This window comes from Camelus bactrianus, chromosome 20, assembly GCF_048773025.1.
Source record: "Camelus bactrianus isolate YW-2024 breed Bactrian camel chromosome 20, ASM4877302v1, whole genome shotgun sequence".
NCBI classification, from domain to species: Eukaryota; Metazoa; Chordata; class Mammalia; order Artiodactyla; family Camelidae; genus Camelus; species Camelus bactrianus.
Window position 1 is genome coordinate 19,835,904 of NC_133558.1, and position 10,813 is coordinate 19,846,716.

The window sequence follows — 10,813 nt, forward strand, 5'->3', positions numbered from 1 at the left end:
CCAGGAAGATCCTGGAAATGAGATGTCTGCATTTCTGTTTGGGGGTGGATGGGGCTTGGAGACAAAGAGATAGCACTGGGCTGAGATGAGGAGGGAAAGTGGGGAGGGGAGGCAGAGCCCCTGTCAGCTGAGCATCTCTGCCAAAGATCTCAGCTTCATCGCCTCTGGGTAACCTGGACCTGCCTGCATCCCTGGTGAGGCAGGTGATGTCAATCTCTGGGGTTCTGCATCTGCCTTGTCTCATCTCTGCCGTTGCCCCACTGTCCCCACTTCTTGTTGGGTCATCTCTGGACATCTGGAAGCACCCGTCTGCAGCAGTGAGCCAAGTGAGGGCTTTCCACCGGTGTCAAGGGAGGGCTTTCCCCCTTCTCTGCTCCTATACTCTTTCACCTGATACTGACAGATAGCTCCACCCAGGGCAAAAAGAGTGACCATGTGTGAGTAAGGGGTGTGGAGAGCTGTGCTGATGTAAGAGAGGCGAGGTGTGCAGCTGGAGAGGAACCAGAATTTGAGTCTCCTCCCAGAACCCAGCTTCCAACCGTCCCCCCACCACCCAACTCCAGCCAGAACTCAGTCCTTCTAGAACCCGTCATCTGCCAGCAACCTACCCAGAGCCCCTCACCCAACCCCACTCCCTCCACTGGGGCTGGGGAAGGAGCCTGCCCCCTCCCAGTTTTCTTTCCCTGCCCCCAGACCCCACCCCTTCAGTAGGCACCCACGCTCCTCACTCCGTGACGAAGCAGCCTCGGTCTCGTGTTATCAGGGCACCCCTGCGGGATGGGGTGGTTCCATTTGTTTAAGATTCAGGCCAGAGGGGCCCCAGCCCCATGACGTCAAACCTGGGCCTATATAAGCTGAGGGGACCCCAGCCCACAGCCTCAAGCAGCCATCCAGCTCCATCATGGCCCAGCTCGCCCACTGTCTCCGTTCCATCTTTGTCCTCCAGTGCTGCTTTCTCCTTTTTCTCTTTCTGGAGGCAGGTAAGATGCTCTCAGAGGCGAAGGGGTCACTATCACACAGGGGGATAGAAGGCAGAGGGGAGTTGTATCTTATCACTCATGGGGTTGATGGCCAATCATAGAAATGAACAGCAGGTGAATGTGTGGTGGGAAGTGGGGTGGGTACGGAGCTGCCGCGTTTGGTTGTCTAGGGTGTTCACTGCTCAAGTTTGCTGGCTAAGGGGCATGTCAGAGGTGAAATACAGCCTATGCTCTGCTCCTGAAGACATGGCCTGCAAGGCTGCAGCCACCAAAGAAGGGGCTTCTGCTAGTCTGGATATAGACACCGTTTGGGCTAGTAGTCTGGGGTGGGCAGCAGCAAGGACCTGACACTCCCAGAGCACCTGCTATGTGCAAGGAATTCACAGATGCTTGAGATACTTCATTTCACGTCATGTCCTCAAATCCCCTGGGGTGGTTAATAATAATCCCATCTTCAAAGAGGAGAGTGAGAGTCAGAGATGTAAAGGGGCTTGTCCAAAGTCACGGTGGCAAACAGGGATTCTGCCACACCATCCCCGCCACCGCCCTCAGAGGCATAGGGTGCATTTCTTTCCCAAGAGCCCTATTCCGTGCTGACTGTGGGTGCTAACCCACGTAACTCGTCTGGGCTTCTGCAAAACGGGAAGGATGCTGCCTGGCTGACGCCAACGGTTGCAGCTTCCTAAGTGTTTACTACGCACCAGGCATTGTTCCATGTTTGCTTATTTAATCCTCACAGTTACTTGATAAGGTGTGTGTGGTTTGTCCCCATTTTACAGTTGGGAAACATGCCAGGGCTTAGGTGAGAAAGTAAATATGGAAAAGTTTAATGAGCAAAACAGACCCTCCAAGATAAAGTGAAATTGCCAAATTAGTTCACTTAGTGAAGAGACATTTCTGCGGCTGAGCCCAGGGAGCGGAGGTGCCCAAACACAGGGGCAGTTTGGAGGGGCCTGGGCGAATCGGAGGAGGGTCTTCACAAGGGAGATGCTTGGCAAAAGTAGATTCAGAGAGTCTCTCTGAGTACTGCATGGGCTTATCCATGGTAATGGCACTGATGACCCCAAACCAGGGCTGGGAAAGTTGTGAATCTGAATGCTCCAGGCAGTATTGGGGGTGGGGCAGGTGGCAGCTTTTCCTTCCCATAGTGTTTGACCAAGGGTGATGTTACAGGATTTCTCCTCCCCTGAGCTCAGGGGGAACTGGGTGGGTGGCCTGGGCAGACGGCAGACAGCAGGGACAGGGCTGAGGAAGCTCTGAGCTGTCTCCGCTGGGTCTCAGCAGTGCCTTGATTTGATGCTCTTCCTCCCACCTGGAGGTCTGGGGACAGAGGCACCAGAGCCGTTCTCAGCCACCCACTCTCCAGTCTCACCCAACTTCTCTTCCTCTACTGGCCAGGCTGATTGTCCCACCTGTTGCTCTCCACCCCCTCCTGTTGGTGCTGCTGCCCAGGACGCAGAACCTGTAGGGGGCAGAAGGGAATGCGTCCTAAATCAACTCACACACATTTCCCCCGTCCTTTTTCTTCTCACATTCACTTTTGAGGGCGATTTATTCTAGGGTACGTGACAGGCACAGGGTGGACTTGAAATCTGAATTCGAGTGCAGGACACTCTAGGCTCTGTGGGTGTGGTCTGGGAGATGGCACGCTAGAGCTTGGCTAGCCGGGATGGAGGGGACAGGTAGGGAGGGCAAGAGCCTCTGGTCTTGCTCAGATCTTACAGAGAAGAGCAAAAAGGTGATGGGTGAGGAGGGTTTGAGGCTGAGGTGGGGTTGGGATGGGCACAGGGTGGAACTGGAGTGTGAATCAGGGCTGGGCGATGACCGTGTCCAGCAGAGAGTGAGGTCAGGGCAGAGAGGGAAGAGTGACGAGCAGAATGGATGGAGACCTTTAGCTCACAGTTCTGGGGTATGTCCTGCCATTTGTCCATAGGGTCAGCCAACCCCAGATGCAGATCATGAGACCCTAGAACCCCAGGGGCTGCATCACACAGCCACGGAACCATAGGAGCAGAACCTAGATTAAATCATCGCTGAGGAAAGCACAGTTGGGGCTGGGGTCCTGAAGAGAATCTGAAAAGGACATTTGCCTACAGTTCTGTCATAATTTCTACCACAAAAATAATACATGCTCATTCCAGAAACTGGAAAATAGAAAAAAAATTAGAAAGAAAAATCAAATCTCTCCTAATCAGAGCTCCTAATCAGCTCTCCTAATCAGGCAACCATTTGAGTATATTTCTTTTTAGTCTTTTGACTCTGTCTGTGTTTTAGGTCACATATTGAACTTACACTGTATGGACATTTTAGCAAGCATTTACCCGCATTATTGCAAATGGAGTAAGCCATTTTTGAAGGGCAGGACACCGAGAAACACCAGAAATGCTCTTTTAAAGTGAGACTGCTCTGACAGAGACCCCAAGGCACAAGTCACTTAGCAGGATGTCCATCTTCTTTTCAAATGAGTGAATAAAGCAGATTGAACAGGCCTTTGGAATTGTATATAGTTTCGATGTTGTGAGGTTTGTTTCCATTCTTTTATCCAGGCTAGGCATCCACCTCCAGTGTCTTATGCTAAAACCAGATTTTCTTCTCTGCCAAAAAGTGACCAAAAAGGTTTTTTTCAGACCGTTGTTGTAGTTAGGAGAATGAACAGCTCATGGTGAGAATTTCCTAGGAAAATAAAGTTGCTACCAATAGTAGGTCTCCTGGGGAGAGAGATGGTCCTCTCATCCTGGGAGTTTAGTCACTGACTTGCTTCATAGCTCAGGGCCAAGGACTCCTTGAGTTTTGACTCCAGATTTTCTAATTGATGGATCGACAACCATGTGATGCAGATCTAGAATTCCAAGATCTAGTTATCTGAGTCTAATTATTGACTGTGTGGCTCCTATGGTTAAATAACAACCAATAGCCCAAAACCGGTGGGTTAGAAACCTTCTTCCAACTTCTTTTCATCTCAGGGACTCAATTACTTAACACAGCAGAAGTTACCCCTTGGTCTTCCAATCTTTGGTGGTCACAGTTATGTTTGATTTTACTTAATGTACATAACAAAAAGTTGTTGGCATGGCTTCTGAAGAGTTTTCACCAGTCTTAAAATATTCTCTCTCATTCATCCATTCAACAAATATTTATGAAGTGGCTCCTATGGACCAGACATTCTGCACTGGAGACATAGCGATGAATAAAACACACTTGACCTATAGAATGTATAGTGTGGTCTTAACCAGTAAAAACCTGGCCCTGGGAGCCCGGAATGTGTGTTCCAAATTCTGGCTCAACCTCTTACTTGCTGAGTGTCTTTGGGGAGATTATGTAACCTCTCTGAACCTTGTTTCCTCGTCTATAAAAAGGGGAGACTAACAAATAGTTCTCAACCTCAAAGGGGTGTTGTGAAAAGTAAATGAGTTAATACACATCCTCCTCCTGAGGACCTGTTTATCTCACAGTGAGTGTTCCAGAAAGGTCAGCCATGGTTGTGGCTGTGGGATTGTGTGCAAGTCACCATTTCTCCATGAAACTCAAGTTTCTTGGCTATAAAATAGGGAAGTTGACAGCTTCTAAAGTACCTCACGGGGAGCTGGGAAGTCAGTACCCCAAGAGGACAATCCAGAAAGAGGAAAACTGTGGGGCAACCCAGTCTAGCATCTGACCCAGAGAAGGGGCCCAAGAAGTGATGGCCCTTGTCGGTACTGCTGCCAAGGGAATCAGAGAATGGAACTGGCCCGATGAAGTGAGGACCTGGCAGTTCAGCCCTCCTCTTTCTCCCCAACCTCGAATCCCATGAGAGACTTGGGCTTCTCTCCCACCCTCACCCTCTTCTCATCCCACTTGTGTTTCTTTCAAGGACTGAGTTCCACAACCCTCAACCCTCAACCCTCCCTGTCAGCAGGGAAGTGGGCATATCATGGTTTCCTGGGATTGGGAGTGTGTTCGGGTGCTGGTTGCCACCTTGAGCTAACAGAGACTGGAAATCTCAGTCCTATAACCCCACTGTCTCTCTCTCACTCTCCGGTGATCTCCTGGCTTGCACTCTCTGGGCTAGATATCAGAGACACCTCCTCTGTCCCCACTGGTTGTTCTTCCATGGACTTACAGCCAATATCTGTTCATCGATAGGAGTGTTCCCCTCACACCCTGTCCTTAAACACAGCCAGTCCCTCCCATAATGCAGCTTCCCCACTCACGCCTCCCAGGACTCCCAGGTAGATATCTTTCTTTCAGAAAGGCCACCTTCTTCTATCCCGGACGGCTTCGGGTGCGTGAAGAGGGGGAGCCAGTGGGGAACCATAAGGGCTGAATCATCTCATCTGCTTCCCTGAATCCGGACCAACTTTAATCACCAAAATGAAAGTTTCCCATCCCCTCCTCCACCCCTCCTCCACCCCTCCTCACATCCTCTCACTGGTTCCCTGTGCCTACTTACTAATCCCAGTGGGAAGTGTTGTCAGAGGTCTTAACCTCAGTCTCTCACACAGTTACATCTGGGATGGAGCTGGAATATTATGGAAAGATGGAGATTCTCATATTTATTCCCTTGCCTCTCAGCTCTGCCATGGAAAAGGCAACTCCATTCCATAAGTATATAAACCCTAAGGGAGCACTTGCAAAGCAAAATGCCAGTCAATGTGTACTATTCAAATCCTACAATTTGGTCTGAATTACTATGCTGTACACCAGAAACGAACACAGCATTGTAAATCGATGATACTTCAATTAAAAAAAAATCTTACAATGTGGTAAGCCGGACAGGAGGTAGAAGTTGACAAGCACACAAACAACTGTAAGGTCAAGTTGAAGGTAGCAGGAAAGAGTAACTAACAAAGAATTTTTTTTGAGCACTGAGATGAAGCTGGATCTTATCAGCTTGGAAAGATCAGGAAAGATGCCATAAAGGTAGAAAGATCTGAAATTGAGAACTGAAGAGTAGAGATGGAGAGGAGAGGGGTGGCATTCTTGCTGAAAGCACAGCCTGAACAAAGGTCCAGGGACTGGAGGTGAGAATGGGGATTAGATATCACAGTATTCTGAACAGACTGGCTGGGGAGACACACCTTGGGTAATAAGGGACCCCTAGAGATGAAGTGAGAAGGGAAGTAGGGAAGAGGATGGAGAAAGTTTCTTATTCGCTTCTCTCCCTTCACAAGTGTTATCGCACTTCAAACATCTCGGCAAACTCCTGAATTACCACCATCCATTCATTTGTTCCTTCCAACTCCAGGCTATTCTGACGGAATATCTTCAGGAACCAGCTCTCCAGAACTCCCTAAAGCTACACAATCCAGTAAGCCAAAACACCAATGCAATACCACACCCCATCGCCAGGCTAAAGATAACTCCATAAACTCTGTAACTCATCCTGAAGCACCTCTGACTTCTGAACAAAATGCCAGCAATCAAGAAGGAGGCCTAAGTAACTGGAATGAACGCATAATCACTAGCACAGGTACGAGATCTGTTGAAAAACTGGCAGCCACAACACGCAACAGCAAGACAACTTGTCGTAAGCGCACAACAATCAGAGGAGCAACAAGTAACAAGTACTCAACAGAGCCCACGGGACATGGAGAAAAGACCACATCAGGCCACAAGAGGACCACAGGCGCCTCGGCAGAGCCCACGGGACACGGAGGAAAGACCACACCAGGCCACGAGAGGACCACAGGCGCCTCGGCAGAACCCAAGGGACACGGAGGAAAGACCACGCCAGGCCACGAGAGGACCACAGACGCCTCGGCAGAACCCACGGGACACGGAGGAAAGACCACGCCAGGCCACGAGAGGACCACAGGCGCCTCGGCAGAACCCAAGGGACACGGAGGAAAGACCACGCCAGGCCACGAGAGGACCACAGACGCCTCGGCAGAATCCACGGGACACGGAGGAAAGACCACGCCAGGCCACGAGAGGACCACAGGCGCCTCGGCAGAGCCCACGGGACACGGAGGAAAGACCACGCCAGGCCACGAGAGGACCACAGGCGCCTCGGCAGAGCCCACGGGACACGGAGGAAAGACCACGCCAGGCCACGAGAGGACCACAGGCGCCTCGGCAGAGCCCACGGGACACGGAGGAAAGACCACGCCAGGCCACGAGAGGACCACAGGCGCCTCGGCAGAGCCCACGGGACACGGAGGAAAGACCACGCCAGGCCACGAGAGGACCACAGGCGCCTCGGCAGAGCCCACGGGACACGGAGGAAAGACCACGCCAGGCCACGAGAGGACCACAGGCGCCTTGGCAGAGCCCACGGGACACGGAGGAAAGACCACACCAGGCCACGAGAGGACCACAGGTGCCTTGGCAGAACCCACGGAACATGGAGGAAATAACACATCAGGCCACAAGAGGACCACAGGAGCCCCTTCCATCACATCAGAAGCCCCTAGCAGCAAGAGCCAACCACACCAGAATGGCTCACAAGATCACTATCCTGGAGAGACGAGGGAGAATGATTCCTTCCCTGCATGGGCCATAGTTGTTGTGGTCCTGTTGAGTGTGATTCTCCTCCTGGTATTCATTGGCCTGATCTTCTTGGTAAGGGAGAGTTATGCCCCAGGGGAGTGAACCCATGGGATAGGGAGTTGAAAAGTTATGGACCAGCACTAGAGGGAATAATGAGTCTAGGAAAAGACATATGGTTTGTGGGATGGTAATAGAGGGGCTGTGGTGGTGGAAACTATTAGGGGAGAAAATAGATGTGTGGGACATGAAAAGTGCAATTAGGAAGCAAGTTGTAGCTGAGAGAAAAAGGTATAAAGTAGGGAAAATTTGAAGGTTAGAGATAGAGTCTAGGGTGTGAGAATAGGGGATATTAGGATAAGGAAAATAAGACAGAAGAAGAAATTGCAGATAAAGTTTGGGACTCAGTGTATTGGATCTGGGGCTGGAATAAGGATCAAGGTTTGGATGGAATCTTGGGGAAGCAGCAAGCCAAAGTTCCCAGGGTCAGGGAGAAGAGAATCAAAGGACCTGAGATGGGTGTTGAGGAAAGCAAACAGCATGGCAGATGGTACTCATTCCTCTTTTCTCCTCCCACAGTTCTGCTCTTTGAGGGGAACACACAGTGCACAGATCCAGAACACTAAGGACAATGACCCAGAGTATTATGGCGGCCACAATTCCTACCCAGTCCACTTGATGGAGCAGCAGACTCTTGGAAAGACCCCTTCCCCACGATGATCCTTCAGAAATCGCCCACCCTCAGCTCTTCCATGCCCTATCTCTTTCCTAGATGGAAGATTAGACCCACAATTCCTATTTCCTTGACTCCAGGAAGGGCAAAGTACTGACAGTTAACACATTAACCCTTCAACTGCTGTGTTCTTATTGAAACCGGTCAAGGGATGAAGGGATAAGCAAAAAGTATGTGTGTTTGGAGTATAAAAAAAGAAAGAATGAGTAATACAAGCAAGTATTCTCTGTAGAAGATGATGATCTGAAAATGAAAAGATGTCTGATAGATACATGAGGTGGGGACAAATACAGGACTCTGAGTCCTGTGAGGGGTGGTGCAGTGAAGGGAATTTGGGGAGCCTTAGAAAGCAATGCCCCAGGCCTGACTGAATCAGGATTATGGGCAGGGGGAGATGGAAGACAGAGCCCCTGGGTTTCAGGACCGACCTATATTATCTCCATCTACCATCACTTAGAGTTTGTGTGTAAACAGGCTTATCTCTGAGTTTCCAGTGCCCCTTACTTTTTTTTTGTTCTGTTTTTTTAAAGCAATTTTATTGTGCTATAATTCCTGTACAATAAACTACATATATTTCAAATGTACAATTTGATGACTTTTGATAGATGTATACACCTATGAAACCACCGCCACAATCAAGATACCTAAAATTTCCATCACTCCCCAAGAGGTGCAAATTTCGAACCCCCAATTTATTCCTATCCCCTTTAGTGACTTTTTTTTTTTTTAAATAGGATCCAAGGAGAAAAGATTTATTTTCCTTTCCACCCTCTCCAATCCCAGGAGAATTCCAGAAAAGATCATAAATATCTCTCACCCAGATGGCTCTTCCCTCTTCCTCCTGAATCCCTTAGTTTTTCTAAATGTCTACCGTGGGCTTCCTGTGGGTTTGACTTGTGGGTGGTGGGTGGGCACGCAGGGAGGGATTTTTGTTGGCCTGCAGTCTCATGCATAGATCCCCATCCCAGACCTTCCCTGAGGGTACTTCCCACGCATCATTTATTTTCCTGTCTCTTCCTCCAAAGCCCCAAAGTCTTGGCTTTTTCCTGTAGGAGTCTTCTCTACTGCCCCTGTCCTCTCTCCTCATGCCTTCATCCCAGATTCTGATTTTTTTCCCCGGAGACATTTCATCTGTACGTTTTCTGGATTTTCTCTCCAATTTATTAAAGCCCTTTCACCTACTACTGGTTGGGTAGAGGGAAAAGGGAGAATCAACTGATGACAGATAGCTTCTTTCTATCTATTGGTCTTTTTATAATAAAGTATACACTATTTACAAAGTAAAGCATCATTAGAAGAGCCAGCCTGAGTTCATGCTGGGCTCATTTGCATGGTGACCCAATGAGGAGGAAATGTGTTAATTTCTAAGCACCTTTTATATATTTTGTTGAGGAGGATAAGACATAGCTCCCATCTGAGACACAGAGACAGGAGAATTAAATAATTCAGTAAGAGTTTTCACAAGGCAGTACCACATAGTATAAAACCAGACTCTAAAGAATTAAGCCCAATATCTACGGGCATCTGCCATATCCCATTTCACGGTAGGACACCAGCCCTGCTTCAGGGCCCAGGTGTCAGTCTCAGCAGGACCACTGCCGATCATCCACGTAGCCTCAGCTGTCACTCTGACCAGAGGAGGGTGGCATCAGCGTCTTCACTAATCGGGAAGGCACCCTAGTTTTCCACAGGCCTTCTAACCTTAACTCCAGCCAGAAGCAACTAGCAGGGCTGCAGGTAGCTATCTGCTACTTTTGACATCTCCATCTGTGGGAAAGCTGGAGGCCCATACTGGACAATAATCCTAATCTGGACACTCTTGTCACTGAATTATCTGCCAGGAGGGCCCTCAGACCAAGAGTCTCTGAATCTCCTACTAGAGATCTACTCTGCCCAGAAAGGAGGCACACAGGTGCCAGTGGGACCTCAGATTTATATCCCTGGAGAGAAAGCCTTGAGGCAGAGAGGGACACCTGGGTTCCGGAAGAGCACTGGAGTGCCATAGGAAAAAGGAGGAGGCCGCCCAGTTTTTAGTTATCTGGGCAGATGGGACTCAGCATGAGGCAGTTGCCAGGACAGGAGTGTCACTCGCCCTGGACAGAAAGCAGATAACCCCCAACCCCAGCCTCTAACCATTGAATTTCCCCAGCCTGAACCCTAATTTAAAAACCTTAATTTAAAAATAACCAAACCAAACCAAAATAACCAGGTTCTACTGTATAGCACAGGGAACTATATTCAATATCTTATAATAACCAGTAATGACAAATAATATGAAAAGGAATATATATACTTATATACATAACGGAAACACTACGCTGTACAACAGAAATTAACACAATGTTGTAAACCTACTACCCTTCAATAAAAATACATACATACATAAATAAAAACCAAAACAAAATAAAGCAAAATATCCAACCCAACCAAGGCCTCAAGGATCAAAATGGAGCACTGGAGCTCAAAGGGTGTGTGTTTGGGGGAGTGGGGAAGGTTCTTCATGTCCTAGATGCAGGTAAATGGGGACCCCACCCCCAACCCCCACAAGGCCACCTCTGACATCACCACTTCATCTTCAATATACTGACCGCTGGTCCAGGGGTTGCAAACTATACTTCATAAGCTAAGTCTTGTC

The 10,813-nt window shown here is 49.0% G+C and overlaps 1 protein-coding gene across 1 annotated transcript; it reads left to right on the forward strand.

Annotated features, from left to right (window-relative positions):
- Positions 1 to 893: 893 nt before the first annotated feature.
- On the forward strand, positions 894 to 8,868 carry MUCL3 (mucin like 3). Its single transcript, XM_045521628.2, has 3 exons — positions 894 to 980; positions 6,205 to 7,520; positions 8,025 to 8,868. The coding sequence occupies exons 1-3, from the start codon at positions 902 to 904 to the stop codon at positions 8,163 to 8,165; spliced, it is 1,536 nt and encodes a 511-aa protein (XP_045377584.2). The 5' UTR covers positions 894 to 901; the 3' UTR covers positions 8,166 to 8,868.
- Positions 8,869 to 10,813: the final 1,945 nt, after the last annotated feature.